Raw genomic sequence first — 19,069 nt, 5'->3', positions numbered from 1 at the left:
AGCCATCCAGAAGGCCATCAGCCAGGAGTTTTATCTGAACCTGGGGACAACAAAGCTGTGATTAAAAAAATTACTAAAAGCAACCCAGGTGAATTTGCTCTAGTGCAACCAATTCTACACATTAAGTGACACAGAAATTGGCTTCTTTTCCTTGTGAAGGAGGGATGATAAACATCCAGTCCTGGATCTGTTCCCCCCACCAATGGTTTTTAATGGTTCTGTCACTGCAGTGTGAGCTGGACTGGGAAGCATCAGGAGCAGAGGAAAGTGAGGAACCCAAAGGAGGAATGTTGATGCACCTTCTCTTCCCAGGTAGACACGACTCCAGCTGTCAGACTGCTCAGAGCCCTCCCAGCCCACCCTGGCTGAGCTCACTGTGATGGGTCCTTTAGGGAAAAGCAAACTGTTGACACGAGGAGCAGGAGACAGAGCAGGACCAGATAGGGAATGGAGATGACAGAGCTCAGGAATGCATTCACAAACTTGGCAGGGCTTCAGAGCTGTCAGCCCAAGCCTCTGGGAAGAAGTTGAGGATTAATAGGGATGTCTGGCTGGCTCTGGGTTGGAGGACACAAAGGAGCATCCACCTGCCCTGTGGTTTCAGCCTGGTTTGAGCTGGGGTTAGCCTGAACCATGGCAATTTTTCACCATTTCACAACTAAGAGCCAGTGATAATACAAGAAATCTCCTTAGCATCATTCCCCAGGGATGCCAGCATTCCCACAGCACCATGTCCTGCCCAAGGGGCAGGAGGGGAATGCCATGACTTGCCACTCAGAACCGAGAGCTGGGCAGCTGTAATGAATGTACTGATAAAGAGATTCTGATCAATAAGCCTGGCAGCTCCTAGCAGCAGATGAATGGCTTTCGGTCTGTGGGTTACAGAGTTGTTAAGTGCCCAACCACCCTGCTGACTGTGTGTGTCTGCTCACCCTCCTTTATCCACCATCCATCTCCCACTCCCTCATTCCTGCATCCACACAGAACCCTTCTCCCCCCATCCAGCTGTGCTCACAGACAGGCCCTGATGTCTCTCTTGAGGCAAGCTGGATGTGCAGAGGGGGAGAGGAAGGATTTCATTTCCCTGTAATCCTGCTAGGAGTTCTCCTTTGAAGCACTGGCCCGGCTCGGAGCAGCTGGCCCATGGCCACAATTACTTCCAGTGTGAGCACACACAAAAAGCCAAGTGAGAGGCCAAGGAGGGGGTGCTGAGATTCGAGCACCAACGAGTCAATCAAAGGCAGTCGCTGTTCATTAGTCCCTGTGCCTTCCCCTGTCACGGCTGCCCCATTATGCAGGGACAAGGAGTCTCTCCCTGGGTCAGCCAGGGCCACACAGGAGCCAGCAGAGAGCCCAGAAGGCAGAGGACGACTTGAGGGAGTCAGGGTCTGAGAATGCAGCCCCAAGCTGCCACTTACAGAGCCTGTCTTCTGTGAGCATGGTCAGAGCCATCCCATTGCAGAGTTGTTCCCATTTTTCTCGCTTTTCCTAAAACCAGGGAAAAAAAGAGAGCTACCAAAGGAGTCCCAGGTGTTGCTGGAGAGAAACAAGCAAACATATATTTTCACTCAGCAGCAGGGTAATGGGGGAGGCAGGGATGTTCCCTAGGGAGCTGGAGAGGAGCTCCAGAGCAGGAGGGCCATTAGAAAGAAGAGACAGCAATTGCTCAAGGTTATGGCATTGGCAGAGGGTGGCAAAGTAAGATGTGGTAAGTGGCCCGAGGTGAGTATTTGGTGCTTTGATAGCACCAGATTGTTTCCTAAATAAAAAAAAAAAGCAGTAACAACAAGAATCTGTCTTCGTCACTGCTCAAGGGCTATGACAAGGTCTTCCTACCAGCCATGGGTTCCATTCAGGGTGGATTTAGGCTCCACTAATGTCGCAGTTGGGATGGCCCCAACACACAGAGTAACATCATACAATTTCAGAAAGCTTCAACCCATACAGAGTAACACCAAACCACTTCAGAAGGCTGCAAGTGTCTGCTCCTCTTGTCCTGTAGCTCAACCTCATGTTGATGCCCTCTGCTCCCTTTGGTGGTTGCTCAGTGCCCCTGGGCACTCCATGGCTCATTGCTGTCAGTGCTGATCACAGCTGCACCCACTAGGGATGAGGCTGGGCCAACCCCACTCCCAATCACCACAAACTGTCCCTACACACCAAAGCCAGCAGGACTGCACGTGGGTGAAGTTGGCCCCACACGTGTCTAGATAACTGCCAAGAAGGATTTGCCTCTCTGTGCTGAGCGTAGTTTCGAGGCTAACACCAACCACGCTCTTTTGCTTCTGTGTTCCCAGGTCCTCCCCACTCTTGGCTGACCGAGACTAGCTTGGAAGGCTCTTCCTTCTCCCAGGAAAATGGGGACTGATGGCGAAAACCCCATCCTGAGGAGTGTGGTCATCAGCTTCAACTTGCTCCTGCTGGGCGCTGTCCTCAAGCCTTTTGAGTGCCGTCTGGAGATGACGACAGAGCCGGCCGAGAGGACAGCGGTGGATGAGGCAGCTGGCCTCGCCAACTGCAGCCCACCTATCAAAGAGCAGCCCATGGTCTTCCACCACATCTACAACATCAACATCCCGCTGGACAGCTGCTGCTCATCCGTGTTCAAGTCTTCGGCCGAGGAGGTGAGTTCAGAAGACGACCGGCTGGCAGAGTACACGGAGCAGACCTCCGACAGCGAGAGCCAGGTCACCTTCACCCACAGGATAAACATGCCCAAGCAGGCCTGCAAGTGCTCCACCTCCCTCCCATCCCTGCAGGAGCTGCTGAGCAGGATTGAGATGCTGGAGAGGGAGGTCTCCATCCTCCGGGACCAATGCACCTCCAATTGCTGCCAAGACAATGCAGCCACAGGTAGTAATGCCATCCTGTTAGCTCTTGCTGGGGACTGAGGGCTTGAGCAAAAGGCAGGAGAAATAATGCAAAACCTGATGATGCCACTCAGAGTGGTGACAGAGGAAAACCAGTGTTTACCCCCGATGGGGCTGTGGCTTTAGTGAAAAAACTTAGCTTAAGTCCTCTAAGCCAGGAAAAATCCTGGGAGTGTTTGGTCACTTGAGTGCCCGTGCCACACTCACTGTGAAAACTCTGTCATGGAGAGAGAGCTGAACCCCCTTTACAGATGAGATTACAGCTGGTTAGGGGTGAGCAGGGGGATCTCCCAACTCTGCAGCCCTCCCAACACTCTTAGACATGTGCCACTGCTTGTGGGACAGGGAGCAGGGATGTAGCTACTGCTCTCCTAAGCTGTCCCTGGGCTGAAGGCAGCTGGCAATAAGCCCCTTCATCTTCTCTGCAGGGGGAGTGAACACACCTGAAAAGCTGAGTTAAAAAAAATTATTAAGAAATACAAAAAAATACATGAAATAAGCAAACAAAACCTAAAAAATAAATTTAAAAAGGCACAAAACTATCAACATGATACTCCATCTGAATAAAAAGATGTGCTTTTGTGGAGACCTTCAAGAGGTCCCATTAGGGTTGCTGCATTAAAGGCAGCCCCTTGTTTCACCTCAGCTGTCCCTCAGGGTCAGGCAAGCAGCACTCAGCTGAAATAAGATGGGCCAGGAAAGTTTGGGCTGGCGGCTGCATTTCCATGGTTCAGGAGCAGGCATACTGATAGTTTTCCTTGTCTCAAGGAAGAGGGGCTGTCCCAAAGGGCATCCATCCCAAATGCAGCCCAGCCCTGCTCGTGGCTGCAGCACACCAGGGCTCCTTGCAGGGAAGAAAACACTGAGCAAGGAGAAACACACAGGGCATCTTTCCAGGGGAAAACTGCTTTTCACACCAAGAACAGCAACAGAAAGGAAGAGAAATTAAAACCAACCCTTGTACCCCCAATACTCACTGCATTTTTTATTTTAAAGTTTTGCAGCTATTAGAGTGATGTTTCCAGTGGTACCCCAACACCTCTGTGTGTAGGACACATTAAAATGAAATGGGTGCAATCAATCCTCAGGTCAAGAGTTCCACCTAAGGTGTGCTGGTCAGGGAGGGAGAAACAAGGATGGACACACAGCAGGGTGGCTTGGGCTGGCATCTATCATGTGGCCAGTGGAAGTCACTGTGTTCCCAGCCATGGCTTCAGCCCACATCCCTCCCAATGCCACATCCATCAGCTGCATTAATAACTAAGACAAAACAGGAAACACCAGTCTGTGCAAAGTGAGGGTTAAAATCACGTAGGAAATGCTATGGGGAAAACCTGTTTTAAAGGAATTAATTTGAAACTCTGATGGGCCTATTTGGGTTACTTGCAACATGCATAGACAGTCCCATTAAATATTCATTGCTTGGTGGAGTCCCCACTCCCATCACAGATGTGCCGAGCTAAAACTGGAGTAATTTCATTTCTTTTTACCAGAGTTGCTTTCAATTCACTGCACTGCAAAGGAATCAGGATCCCTACCCCACCACCCAAGGCAATTTCCCTGAGGAAAAATCTCTTTTCTCCAGCACACTTAACAAGCATCCTCTCTTATCTTTTGATAACTCAACTAGAGGCTGAGATCTGAAGAGATCCTGACTGGCATTCCCAGTGCTTGCAGTTTGGATGGGAATTGTCCTGCAAAGTAACCCAAATGTGTCTGTCTGGCACAGCATGTAACTGAGCTGCTTTTACACGTGCATCTGCTACATACCCCCACTGGAAAAGCTGCTTGGAAAGGTCAGCTAGGATGGAAAATTTAGCTGGGGATAGTCCTGGGGCTTGGGGGTCTTCGGGGTACAAAGGTTTCCCACGGTTTGGAAGAGGCACAAAAGGGGTTTCTGTTCTTCCTTGTTTCACATGAGGAAAAGCAGTACAAATCAGCAAGGAAAAGTTAGCCTGTCTGGGATAAACCCTTTGCTGGAGCAGTGGCTCTGTTTTAGGCCAAAACAGGGGAGCGTTAGCAGTGTCAGTGACTGGTGCCTTCATCCCCATCATCCCTCCTCACCCCAGAGCATCCTGTGCAAGGCTGCCAGGTAAAGAGGGGGCATTAGAGGTGCTGGCCACAGAGCCCTTGTGCTGTCCCTGCTTTTCCACAACCTCAGTGTGCCCAAAGCCAGCAGTTCTGTCCTAATCAGGCTCACCAGAATAGGGATGAAGATGATGCCTTTGCGTACACGCCTACTTCGTATAGGAGAGAGAGAGAAAGCAGCTGGGGATCTCTCATCTATAAAAAGGAGAAGTGGGTAGAGGTGAGACCAGAGGAGTCATGGCTGGTGCAGAGGGTTTGGCCAGGGAAGGTTTTTTCCAGTAAGAGGTCTAGGAAAGTTCCTATCAACTGAGTGCTGAGCTGGAGAGAAACCAAAGGGAACACCTGCACCACCACAAGGCTGGTGGCACCCATAGTTACAGATGCCACTGCTCCCTAGGGAAAGATGCACCCAAACCCCACCACAACCCCACCAATTCTTCTCCTTTCAGCCCTAAAGCCACCAGTTTGCCAGAGCTGGGCACTCTCGGAGGGAGAACTATGCCCCCCTTGCCCCACACCTGCCCCTTTCTCCAGCCCTTCAGAGGGCTGACCTGAGACCAAAGCCGACCTTTTCCCCCCTCCCACCCGGTGGGTTCTGACCCTCGGTCCTGCATCCTTGCAGGGCAGCTGGATTACATCCCGCAGTGCAGCGGCCACGGGAATTTCAGCCTGGAGTCGTGCAGCTGCGTGTGCATGGAGGGCTGGGCAGGCAGCAACTGCTCGGAGCCGCGCTGCCCGGGGGGCTGCTCCAGCCGCGGCGTGTGCCTGGAGGGCCAGTGCATCTGCGACAACGACTACGGGGGCGAGGACTGCTCCCAGCTGCGCTGCCCCGCCGGCTGCGGCTCCCGCGGGCTCTGCGTGGACGGCGAGTGCGTGTGCGAGGAGGGCTTCACCGGGGAGGACTGCTCCCAGCTGCGCTGCCCCCGCGACTGCTCGGGCCGGGGCCGCTGCGAGAACGGCACCTGCGTGTGCCAGGAGGGCTTCGCCGGCCGCGACTGCGCCGCGCCGCGCTGCCCCGGAGCCTGCAGCGGCCGCGGCGTCTGCCGAGACGGGCTCTGCGTCTGCGAGGGAGGCTATGACGGGCAGGACTGCTCGGCAGGTAGAGGGGGGTGAGCAGAGCCAGGCGTGAGTCTGGCGTGAGCAAGGGTTTCGAGGTGCGCAGAGTAGCACGGGAGCGCCGCGAAGCCTGGGAGAAAGGCGTGCCTGGCACAGAGCGTCACTTGGCCGCTCTGTGCGACCTCAGTGTGTCCTACCTCCCTGTTATCCCTGTCCCCAAAGACACCGTGACAAAAGTTTGGGAGGTGAGGAAAAGGCTAGTGAGGGTCATCCTGTCGCTGGCCGGGGGCTGTGTACAAATCACAAACAGGATGAGACTGCTAGGAACGTGTCTTGAGCTGTTGTATTTTCCAGCATCAGCCTCATTACATGGTTATGACAATGAGAAGATGCCATCAGCTCACATCCCAGGCAGCAAACCAAGAACTTAATGTTACTACTTAATAGTTTTTTGACCAATCACACAAGGCAAAAGCATATTGGCAGTAGTTCCATCCAACCACTATAAGCACACATACAGTGCTTGCTTATTTCGAATATAATACCTGTTTGTAAGCCTTAAAACACAATGCACAGAGCTCCATTATTAAGCTTAAAACGTCCTAATATCTTACTAAATATACTTTTCTGCAACTTAAAAAATTATTCTAAACAAATGTTAATACCCAAACCATTGTTCTATTTATCCTTACTTTTCTACTTCTTACATAATTTTTCTACTAACCAATTTTGTAGCTATTACTTAACTCTAATCACAATTCTACTATCTCTAAAACCTATCTTTTGCAATTTCCCCAAAACCCTCTAATTTTATAAATTTCCACACATCCCAACATGGGGGCTAAACCTTTAGTGCCACAGGTTCTCCTGAGCCTTTACCTTGCTATAGCTGTTCAGACAGCCACAGCTGGCACATAACCCCCAGCCCGTGCCCATGGCCCACCAGCAGACCTACACACCCTCCCACAGGAGTGGAAGAATAAGCCATGCACACCCTGACACTCTCCATCCCTCTGCCCTTCCCACCAGTGTCTCCTCCTGAGAACCTGCGGGTGACAGGGATCAGCGACAGCTCCATCGAGCTGGCGTGGGACAGCCCCGGGGCAGCCACCGAGTACGTGGTGTCCTACCAGCCCGCCGTGCCAGGGGGCACCCAGCTCCAGCAGAGGGTGCCTGGGGACTGGAGCAGCATCACCATCACGGATCTGGAGCCGGGTGTTGCCTACAATGTCAGCATCTATGCGGTCATCAGTGACGCCTTCAGCATCCCCGTTACCTCCAAGGTGATGACTAGTAAGTATCCTGCTGCACTTGTCGCTTGCTGCCCATGTATCCTGAGGGGGTGCTCAAGCTGGCTCACTTTTTACATAAAAAACTCTAGCAGCAGAAACTTGAGCCTCCAAAAAGAAAAGGAAAAAACCCAAAAAGAAAAGAAAAAAAAAAAAAAAAAAGAAAAAAAAAAAGAAAAAAAAAAGTATCTGTATAGGGATATAGGAAAGGAAGAAATGTGTCCACCCTCTTCAGAAGGACTCAGTTTGGATGAAAACCTGGATGTCTAAAAAGAAGAAAAAGCTTCCAGAGTTGGATTGAAGCCCCCAGAATGTGGCCCAAAGCATTACGATTTTTTCCTCAGAGAAAATACTACAATATAACACAGAAGTCTCAGGTTCTCCTCCCGTGCCTGAACAGATGATTCCCCGTGATGACTCCCCATGATAGTGCAGCAAGAGGGAATGCTGCTGTGCATCAGGGGAAACACAGTTCTGACCAGGACTGTGATGCACAGAGGAAAACAGGAGTATCAGGCTGTAATGGCAGCCTCCAGAGGGGTTTCTTGGAGACTAAGGATACAGAGGGCAGGAGAAAAACAGAAACTATCCAGACACCCCTTTGCAACCCCAGCATTCACTCTGTTCACACGATAATGCAGTGGGATGATGCCTCAGTGTCCATAGGTCTAGGCACTTCCCTCTTTTCCCTCCAACCCATGTGGAGCAGGGAAAAAGGAATTTTGCTAACAGATACCAAAAGTTTTTGTTGCCCAGATAACAAAATACCCACAGGGAGCAGGGTGGGTACAGCAGCATGTGCACGCTCACCCTGCTCTGCTCACCACCCCTGCTCCCTTCCAGACCTCGCCACACCACAGGGGCTGAAGTTCAAGACCATCACAGAGACAACGGCAGAGGTGCAGTGGGAGCCCTTCTCCTTCCCCTTCGACGGCTGGGAGATCAGCTTCATCCCCAAGGTACTGCTGCCACAGCCACGGCACTGCAGGGCGTATCCTGGCAGCACCCAGTGAGCACACCCAAAATCCATGTCCAATTACCCCCTTCCCAAAATACCCTGCCTGTGTTTGTCATTTCTGTGCTGCACATCAGACTCCCCAGACACTGCCAGCCTGCATTTCCCCATTAGTTTTTGTGTCAAAGAAATGTCCCCCAAAAAAATCCAGTGATGGGAAAAGAAACCTTCCAGCCTCACTGCCTCTTGTTGTTGCACCCTCTTTTTCCTTTCCATCTCCTTTGCTATGAGTCTCTTTCTCCTCCTCCTCCTCTTCCTTGCCCTGCTCTCTACATTAAGCTCCCCAAAGCAGCTTGGATCAGAGCGAGCAGCTGCTGGCTCTCAGACAACAACCTTCAGCACCCCCGAGTCACACGCGCAGTTAATTCCTGCCATGGAATTTTAATCGCAGTGACGAGCAGGTAGAAATCGTGCCAAAAAAGATGAAAGGATAAAAATGTTGCCCTAAATACCCCGTATTTTCTGTGCGCAGCAACAAAAATTGTACATCGAGTATTTAATCTATATTCATAATTTCTACACCATTTAGCCATAAGTATAGCTTCAATTGTACATGGAGCCTCTTTATAAGGGTATTCAAGCCCCAGCAGTGAAAGAAATGCTGATTAAGGGCTCAATTATGATGTTTTCACTTGCATAAAACCTTCACTGGAATCAAAGGCAGCTCTGGGCAGTGGAGAACTGCAGAATTTGGCCCCAAAGTTTTAAATACTCTTAACTATGAAGCATCATTGCACACCACAAAGCAAGCGCTCTATTGCATTAAATAACTCAATTCTCTCCTTTCCAAAGAGTTGCTGGGAGGTTATTGATGTGATATTGGCTACATCCACATGCAAATTGTGTCAGAAGTTGAAGCTCATGTAATGCAGGTACAGACCCTGGGATAATTTGCAGTCACCATCAGGTGATCATTGAGGATTAAAGCTGAAAAATGTAGCAATATCAGAGAAAAGCTTTTGGTAGGAAAAAACAGCTCTTTCAAACATTTCACTATTACTAGGAATTAAGCTGAACAGCATCCCCCTGAAGCAAATAAATGCAAACCATTGGTTCTTTTTTCTGTTTTTAAGACTAAACTTAAAAATACATGGAAACATCTGCCTTTAGATAAATACAGATAAATTTAGATAAAATGCAAAAGGATGGCTGTTCCTGGATGCAGGGTCTTGGGTAGGGAAGGGATGTAGCTCACTGGGCTTTGAAGTTCTCAAATTCATGAGTTAAGACATAGAGTCACAGGCATGTTCCTGCCCATCAGCTGCCAAAATTGGCCTCTCTTGTGTCTCCATCATCACCTTTTCTCCTAAAACTAGGCAGGGGGTGCTGTGTCCTTTACTGCCCTGCAAGCAGCGCTTGCTTGGGTACATGCCAAAACATTGCCACACCTCAGACAAACTCAAACCCCATTCCCAAAGGCTAAAAAAAACAGAGTTATAACTGCAGCGTCACAACCTCTGTGAGAAAAATTGACCTCCCCGTCTTCCCAAAAACTGGGTGAGGAAATGCTAATTTGGTCCTCAGCAGCCCAGCGAGGATGCTTGCAGCTTCCTGCAGAGCTCTTTCCATCTCCTTCCATGATCTCTGTGATGCTCTCACCCCCACAAAAGATGGGTCAGGCAGGATTGCCCATCTGCTGCCTGCACTGGGGATGGGGTGGGAAAAAGACAAAGAGAAGACAGATTTAGCAAAGAAAATTCGGAAAGGTAAAATGGTAACTGATGGCTAAAATGGAAGGTTTCCTCTTTAATGAGAAAAGGGATGAATATGAATTGAGAGTTATGTGCAAAGATTTGTTTAGCATGTTATTAGCGAAGACAGCAGCAAGAAAAGATCCTTTGTCTGAGCACTGGCAGGAAAGGTGACATGTGCAGTTGTTTAAAGCCTTGCAGTTTTTCAGGGCAAAACCACAAGGCATAAATGAGGGTACTAAAGATGGCTAAAAAGCAGGTGACAGCAAAATAAAGACCTCACAGCTTCATACCTATACATCAACAACAAAAGTCTCCTGGCACCCGAAGAGCAGGGAAAACAAGTCTAGCCAAGGCTTTGGTTTAATCATCTTTCCTCTTTCTGAACAGCAGAGGCACAAATATACAGAAGCTGGGGAGGGAGGAGGGATGGGAAGGATTTTGCAGCCCAACAACACGAGTACTGCACGCTTGGTGGGTGACTTCATCCCAGGTTTCTCCCTCCATGCTGTGGTGTGCCAAGGTGATTTGGGGATGCAGGGCTGTGGAAGGATGCAACATGGGGGGCACCTCCTGTTTGTGCATCAGTCCCCCCAAAACACCACTTGGTGGGGGAGGGTTAATGCTTGTTTCATTCCCTGACAGAACAACGAGGGTGGTGTGATCGCCCAGCTCCCCAGCACTGTCACCACCTTCAACCAGACAGGGCTGAAGCCAGGGGAGGAGTACACTGTCACCGTGGTGGCCCTGAAGGAACAAGCCAGAAGCCCTCCCACCTCCGACAGCGTCTCAACCCGTGAGTGAGCCTCACCTGGGGGCAGCACAACAGTGCCAGGGCTCGGTCCCAAAAATAAAGTCCCATGGGCAGGGATGAAACTTGCAGCAAACATTGCAGCCACAGCTTCTTCATGCAGTATTTTGTCCCTCTCTCTCCTAAATTGTCACGAGTGCAGAAACCGTGGTGAGGTTAATGGGGTTGGGAGTGAAGACTCAGTTCTGCTTTTATTGTATATCTGGATAAATTATTCTTCTCTTCTAATCTCACTTTTTCGAGGCTGGATGCCCTCAAGAAACGTATCTACAAATGTATTACTTACTCATATATAGCAGATTAAAACTCCCATCCGCTTTTGTGCCACTAAATGCCCTCAATTCCCACCTATTCAGGCAAATCAGGCAGCAGGGCAGGGAGCCAGGAGCAACAGCATGTCCCTTCCTAACCAATTTGTTTGCTCACTCACTGGTCCTTCCTGTAGATCAGAAAAAATTCAGCTGGGTCTTCTTGCTGAAGGAGATGCAGTGATGGGCAGAGCTCACGGGAGAGAAGAGGCTCTTCACATCAGATCTGTTGCAGTCTGCCTTGAAAGCCAGGCAGACGTCTACTAGCTCCACCTGAGCTGTTCCGAGAGGAAACAGCACTTAAATAGCTGCCGGAGGGCTGTAATAAGGTGCTGCTAATTGAGGCAGCGGTGGGGGCGAAGGGAGGGTCCCTCCACAGCAGCAGCTTGTTGCAGGTCTGAGTTCCCCAGCACAGCCCTCTCCTGCTTTGCCTCCGCGTTCAGCTCGACGTGGCTTAATAGAGACATCTCCTGGTCAAGCCAGAAACTCCCTTTCCCTGGGAAGTCAGCAAAAATAGAAGCTGGCACTTCAAACTCGAGGGTTGACCTTTGCAGGGAGTGCAGGTGGAGCGGTGGGCTCAGGGATCTGTGCTCTGTGAAGGCATCCCTGTGCTGCCGTGTCTGCCTTCCTCTGCAGCACCCCCAGAGCTTTATCCCCACCACCCTTGCTCTTCCTCAACATCTTGTGCCAGGATCAGGCAGCAGAGGCATGTTTATGCCGCAGAGCTAAGCAGATGTGGATCACCTGGATGGCTGGACAGCATGAAGCAGTTGGAGACTGAGGGTATGCATGGCCTGGTCCTGGCCAAGCTGGACAGCCAGCTCTTGCCTGAACACTGGGACTGCAGCTGTGCTCCCACCTCTGATGTTTTGCCCAGAGACCTCACCTCACTACTCCAAATTCCTCCATGTCCTTTTCTAACACCCCCCCACATGCTTGTCCCCCAGAACTTCCAACCCTGAGGTGCAGCATTCAGCAGACCCTTATTATATACTGTCACTATGTCAGGTATATGTATATATGTACAGAACTTCCAACCCTGAGGTGCAGCATTCAGCAGACCCTTATTATATACTGTCATTATGGCAGGAATATGTATATATGGTATAGTCTAAACTGCAGAACCAAAGTGGGCTTTTTCACCCACCTTGTGATCATCTAAGTGTTAAAACAGGCTGCCCAGCAAGCTTCATGCATGAGCACTGTCATGGTACAGCAGTGATGGCAAGGCTTGGCTCCATCCATCCATCCATCCATCCATCCATCCATCCATCCATCCATCCATCCATGTAGTGGTTAATTCCTGCTGGACTCAAAGCATCCATCAGCCAGTCTTGAGCCCAGGATGTCCAAAGGTTGAGTGTTGGGGGTGTGGAGGAAGGAAGGGCCCAAATCTCTGCCAAACAAACAAACAAAAAAGAGCAGAAATGTCCAAAAAGGTCTCCCACTAGATCCCTGGTATGAATTTTTCTAAAAACCTTTTATCTGAAAGGTTTTTTTGTACACCAACCATAGCCCTACATCCAGCAAGTTATGAAGATTCACCAGAGCAGTTGCATTTTCTCCTCTCTTCCCACTGCCAAGACACCAGCAGCTTTATGAGCTGATTCCTCAGTTTAAGGACAAACCAGGAGCTGGCATCAAAGCAGGAACATTTCTAGAGACATTCCTCAGTTCTCAACACTTGGATCTTGTCCTTGGCCCCACGTTATTTAACACGTTGTCAACACCTTTCAAAAGACATAACACTGTTGCTGATAAATTTTGCCAATGATGGAAAAGCTCAGAAAAGAGTAAATTGCATAGAAGAACATCAATAAAAGTTTTTTGGATAGTTTGAAGAGCTGGGCACAAAGGAAAATTACGTGTTTTTCAATGCAAAAGTACAAGCAACTGTCTAAAAGCAAAAAAAGTGTTGCCTCTAAAGTTAGATATAGGAGGTTTATATCCTGGGAAATGCCACCTTAAAAAGTCAAAGAGGAATCATTTTTGACAACCAGCTCAAGAGAAGGGCATGAGTTGCATTATAGCTGTAATGGGTGCCAATGAGAGAGCTGCTGGGTCCTGCTCTGGTGTCTGCAGAAAGTGGAGAGGGTTCCGGAAAGAGCCAAGAGACTGGGACAAGGGTCTGGGCACCCACGAGGACCACACTCCCTAGAAGTACCTTGGGGTCAGGGTCACGCCTCTTGCCCATGCCACCTCTCTCCCTTGTCCCCAAATACCAATTCCAGCCTCTTTGAAAGTCAGCCTGAAGCATCCCTGAAGCTCGGTGTCCCCAAACCTCCCACCGTTCCCCATCCAACTCTCCCAAAACAACAGGTTCTTTGAAAGTCAGCCTGAAGCATCCCTGAAGCTCGGTGTCCCCAAACCTCCCACCTTTCCCCATCCAACTCTCCCAAAATAACAGGTGCCCGTTTCCCCCCGCTCCTCCGCAGTCATTGACGGCCCGACGCAGATCCTGGTGCGGGACGTCTCCGACACGGTGGCCTTCGTGGAGTGGACCCCGCCGCGCGCCAAGGTGGACGCCATCCTGCTGAAGTACGGGCTGGCGGACGGGGAGGGCGGCAGGACCACCTTCCGCCTGCAGCCCCCCCTCAGCCAGTACTCCCTGCAGGCCCTGCGCCCCGGCGCCCGCTACCACCTCGCCGTCAGCGCCCTCCGGGGTGCCAACGAGAGCCGGCCAGCCTTTGCCCAGTTCACCACAGGTAGCTAGCCGGCCTTGCTGGGAGAAGCGGTGGGAATTTTTGAGCCTCCGGCAAGCACGGGCAGGTGGCTTGCTGCCGTCTGCAGATGGGCTGTCCTGCAACAAGGAGAAACGGAGGGGTTTTTGCATCTGGGGTTAGTGATACCTCTTTTTCTCCTGGCACAAGTGAGCTGGGGTTTAATGTGGTGTGCTGGGAGGAAGAAGTGGGATGAAAAACACAGTGGTTAAGATGCAGGTGTAAATGCTGACACCTGAATGCAGGTGCCTTGCATCCTGTCAGAGAGCCAGGCAGAGCAAATGATCCAGCTCACCCTAAAATACACACTCTAAAATTGCCCTCTGCCCCCACCCCTGCTGCTAGTGGCTGCTTAGCCACTAAATGTCCAGTGCAAAAGGTCCTCCTTATGCCCTGTGCCCCACAGAGATGCTCATATAGTCCCCAGGGCAGTCCAGGTGATCCCATATGCCAGTGATGAGGCATGGATGGACTCAACCCCCCATATTTAGATGACAAACCCCAAGCCAACCCCATCTTGTCCATGTCTTGCTATAGCATCAAGGCTGAAGCTGCCTGGGACACATATCCCCACCAGCTCCAGTGCTCGTTCAGACCCACAGCTTAGAACTCCAGAACTCAGCAGTTTACGTCCTTAAGAGCACCCATAGCTCAATGCACAATTCTCAAAAGCACCAAAATGCTCAGCCCAGGTCTGAGTTCAAGGGGACATTCACTCCAACTCAGCATCATAAGCCAAGGCAGGTGCCTTGACCAAGGAATGAGCAGTCAAGCAGCTGAAACCAGCACATCCAGAAACATGGTTATTTTATGCCTTCTCTGAACACCCTAACTGGTCAGTAAAACTTTAATTAATGTTAAGCCTGCAGATAGCTAAGGGATTTAATTTACCATGCCATAAAGGAGGAGTCAGAGCGTGTATTTCCGTGCTGGTTTACAGTATATAAATTGTCATGTACATTACTGCTGGATACGAGGCTCCTACTGTAATAACTGTGGTGCGTGAATTGTGTGTGTACATATCTCTGTAGATAAATATTTCAGATGAGATGCTTACCCCAACTGATTTGCTGCATTGGCCTTCCTTGCTTTATTTCTAAAAGGCAACATAAAAGCACCCCCCCAAACTCAGATCCATCACCATTACCCACTGTCCGCTGGTGCCCAGCCCCAGCTGTTGCTCACTGGAGGGGTTTATTGGGCACACCAGAGCAGATTCAGTACACAGCCTAAGCAGCACCAATAAACAAACCCTTCGGGCAGTGAGTGTGAACGAGCCTGTAAAGATGCTCAAGGTTTTCTTCTAAGAGCAGTCCAGGCCAATGCATGGCTACTACAGAGCCCTTTTACTCACAGTGCCTCAGTTTCTTTTACTTTAATGTGAGGGAAAAAAGTTTTCTTTCTGAAATAACATGGAACTTGCTGCCAAACCAGCTTACTGAGGATGCTGCGAGTGCCCAGCATCTGCATCACCCTCCTGGGTGGCATCTCACAGCCTGTGCTGAGCAGGAGGTGAGAGCAAATGTTCCAGCCTTTCCTGCCAGGACATGCTCCGGGGAGGAGGGGACCTCCTGGATGTCCCACCCAGGTATCCCTCTGTGGTCTTTGTGAGGGTCCCTTGGATGAGGGAGGAGATGAATCTGACTCCATGTTCTCAGAAGGCTGAGATTTATATATGATATGATATATGATATGATATGATATGATATGATATGATATGATATGATATGATATGATACTATGCTATACTAAAACTATACTAAACTATAGAGAAAGGATACATCAGAAGGCTTAACAAGAATGATAATGAAAACTCGTGACTGACTCCTTGGAGTCCAACACAGCTGGCTGTGATTGGTCATTAAGTAAAAACAATTCACACGTTGGGAAACAATCTCCAGACTTCATTCCAAAGCAACGAAACAGGGAGAAACTGAGGCTTCTCAGCTTCCCAGGAGAAAATCCCGGGCAAGGGGATTTTTTCCAGAAAACATGACAGTGGCACCGCTCCACTGCCGAGGCGAGGCGGCGGGGCGCGTTCCCAGCGCTGAGACGGTGCCTCTCTCCCTTGTGTTGCGCAGAGATCGACGCTCCCAAGAACCTGCGGGTGGGCTCGCGGAGCCCCGCCAGCCTCGAGCTTGCCTGGGACAACAGCGAGGCCGAGGCACAGAGCTACAGGGTGGTCTACAGCACCCTGGCCGGGGAGCACTACCACGAGCTCCTGGTGCCGCGCCACGCCGGTCCCACCACCCGGGCCACCCTCGCAGGTACGCGTGCGCCCTTCCTCCCCCTCCTCTGCAGCAGGTAGGGCAAAGGAGATCCCAAATCAGCACCAAGACTCATGTGCACTTGTGCTGGCACACGTTTGAGGTTGTTTTGGAGTTTGCTGTTTACTGGAGAGAAGGTTTTCCTTGGGATAGAGCTCGTTTTCCCCTGTGTGGGTCTGGGTACGCCTCCAAGTAATGCACCTGCAGCAAGGATCTGTCCAGGTGGCAAATAGAGCTGGCAAGGAGCAAAGGGAGAAATGGGAAGAAGTCTGTTTAGACTGATCTACGGGAAAATATTATTTCACCCTTCTCTTTTTTGCTTGTTTGGAAAGAGCCATGGGTGATGATGCCCCGTGGGCAGTGATGGGGAGCCAGGCTGCCCGAGTTTTGTGCCTTTTTCCAAACTGGGCTCAAAGCAGACCCAAATCTAGAGATACTGGTTTTGAGCAAGTCCTTTAAGTGGTACATTATTCAGGCCAGCACAGAGGCTGCAAACACCACCCACCTCCCACTGCCAGGAAAGCCCCAACACCTTATACAGCAACACAGCAAAGCACCACGTGAGATGTGATTTCCTTGTTTTTTGATTAGAACTGCTTACCTCGTGGATTTGCTGCTCTGGTGGCATATTTTGAGCAAAGAAAATAATTATATGCAAAAATGTTCTCTCATTCATCTTGAAGTTCTTCAGTATGGCAGGATACCAGGTTCTTCCATGTTGACTCTCTGCCTTCCCAGGACCTTCAGGGGCTCAGGAATCTGCCATATGAAGTTATAGGAGAAAGGTCAGTGGGAAAGCCAAAAGTTAAGTTACAGGCACAGCAGCAGAGTCACAAGAAAGGCTGGAGGGCAGCAAGGCAATTAGAGCAGTTATCTTGAAAAATGTGGAATGCAGAAAGAAGAAAAACATCAGGGCTGGTTTCTTCTGTGCTCTTGATGAGGATGCGTGGGGAGAAGTAGGATGAGATCAGAGACTCAGTGCTGGACTCCTGCTAGCTTTCCTTTAGGACATTTATTGGCTTTCTAGGTGAGAAGAAGCATTAAAAATGGGCCAAATCCTCCTCCCTGGGCAGAGGCACAGCAGTGACACAGACTGAGATGATATCCATGGCTTGACTTGAGCTTGCCTTGGAATATATGGCAGCCTGAAGTCTCTTGTTTCTCTCAAAAAAAACTAAAAAAGCTGCCAAGGCTCTTCCAGACTCAGGCAAGGCTGCAAGAAACCCAATTGCAGAGATGCATCTCTGCAAGCTGCAGAGATGCAGATTCTTAAGTCAGTTGTAAAGAATGATTTTTATATGGTGCCTACATCATCACTCAAGTGCATTGCTTCCTATCCCCAGTGTACTATGTCATAAACAAACCAATTTAAAAAAAACCCAAAACAATCTAGTCATAGCAGAAAATAATTAAAAAGCCATTCTGCTAGGAAAAGAAAAAAAAAAAAACAAACAAAAAAACCATGAAAAGCTATGATAGTCATAGTGTGGATGGCACATGAGCCTCTCCCATAGCTCTGTTATGTACAGAGTATTCATGTCCTCCAGTCTTGTTGGACGTTGTGCAAAACCCATTGGGGTTTTTTTCCAGTCACCCAGGACCTTGTGGGATCCCTGGTAGGAAAACAACTAGCAATTCTTTCAGCCAGTCTCATCTACCTGCAGGAAAGGCAGTGTGGAATGGCACTGAGCAGAGTTTATAACAGATTTACACTTAAAAGTGCAGCAAGCCTGGCCCTGACCCTAATAGTCTCTATTAAAAATCAGCATTTGCACAGAAATAACCATAATTTTGCTTATCCCAAAAGAGCTGGGAGAGAAAATCTTTATATCCTCCTGCTCATTTCTTCCTTCTCCTTCCCTTCTGCCAGGCTCTTCTTTCCAGAATACTTCTGACACTTATTGAGCAGGGCCAAGGGGGTCCATCTTCTCCTCTTCACCAAGACCTCAATGCAGCAAGGGAAAAGCAGGGGAGGAGAGTTTCCCTCTCTCCTGACCTCTTGGGAAAGGTTTTGGTGGCTCCAGGAGCTGCCCCTGGGCATGGCACAGTCAGGCTGAGCTGGAAAGTTTATGGCTTTTTCTAGCTTTGTGGGAAAGATCATGAAGCACAGGGAAGAGGGGAATAAAGCCACCTGCAGCCAAGCAGAAGAGATAGGCAGAGGCAAGAGGTATTCTGTGGAGATAAAGCAGTGCAAGAGGAAAGGAGCTGGATGAGCTCAATTCCCAACCTCCTTGAGAGAGGCACCTCAGGATAGGTCCACCCTAAAGAACAGGGCTTTATTCAGCTCCCAGAAAGACTGCACCTTTCCCAATTAATGTGCATTTCATTTACTGTGCATAGTTTATTTCTCTCCAAGACACCAGCCCTATGACAATATTTGATGTTGCATCACTTTGGAAAAAAATATAGCTACTTTCTCGTTCCCATCTCAGCTCACACACACAAGAGCTTCTGTCTCACCACCAGCAATTGCAGCAGACCTCAGCAACAACTTTTAAAAATGGCTTGTTTCTGAGCTAAAATAACCCAAATTCCCTGTCCAAAGGCATCGACAGGGCTTTTTGAAAAGACTCAGCTCTTCTGCAATGTGCAGAGGAACTGCTGACCTATGGGGGAGCTGCTAAGCCCAGGGATGCCCTGGAGGGCCCTCCTGTGCCCCCACCTGTGGGAGCTGGAAGAAGGGGTCACACAGCCTGAGGTCACCCTGCCAGGTGCTGCTCTCAAACCCTGTCGTGTTCTTTGCACTCCCTGGTAGATCTGGTGCCGGGAACGGAGTATGGCATCGGGATTTCAGCCGTGATGGACAGCCAGCAGAGTGTGCCAGCGACCATGAATGCCAGGACTGGTGAGTTTGGCCCCACTGCCTGCTCCAAGCACAGCTGGCTGCTATGGCTCAGATGCCCCCATAGGACAGTGTGTGCATGGGGACAAAGCTCTGCCCCAACCCTCTTCCA

The 19,069-nt window shown here is 49.9% G+C and overlaps 1 protein-coding gene across 2 annotated transcripts in view; it reads left to right on the top strand.

Annotated features, from left to right (window-relative positions):
- Positions 1 to 2,357: 2,357 nt before the first annotated feature.
- Positions 2,358 to 19,069, top strand: part of TNR (tenascin R) — a 28,996-nt gene continuing 12,284 nt past the window's right edge. For both annotated transcript variants that reach the window (XM_041479034.1, XM_041479033.1), the window contains exons 1-8: positions 2,358 to 2,853; positions 5,581 to 6,057; positions 7,044 to 7,307; positions 8,147 to 8,262; positions 10,655 to 10,805; positions 13,564 to 13,833; positions 15,930 to 16,115; positions 18,871 to 18,960. In XM_041479034.1, coding sequence (XP_041334968.1) covers positions 2,358 to 2,853; positions 5,581 to 6,057; positions 7,044 to 7,307; positions 8,147 to 8,262; positions 10,655 to 10,805; positions 13,564 to 13,833; positions 15,930 to 16,115; positions 18,871 to 18,960 — 2,050 coding nt within the window. The remainder of the gene's footprint in view (positions 2,854 to 5,580; positions 6,058 to 7,043; positions 7,308 to 8,146; positions 8,263 to 10,654; positions 10,806 to 13,563; positions 13,834 to 15,929; positions 16,116 to 18,870; positions 18,961 to 19,069) is intronic.

This window comes from Pyrgilauda ruficollis, unplaced genomic scaffold (genome assembly GCF_017590135.1).
Source record: "Pyrgilauda ruficollis isolate IOZ18807 unplaced genomic scaffold, ASM1759013v1 scaffold47, whole genome shotgun sequence".
Taxonomy (NCBI): Eukaryota; Metazoa; Chordata; class Aves; order Passeriformes; family Passeridae; genus Pyrgilauda; species Pyrgilauda ruficollis.
This window is presented reverse-complemented; position numbering and strand designations above follow the sequence as displayed.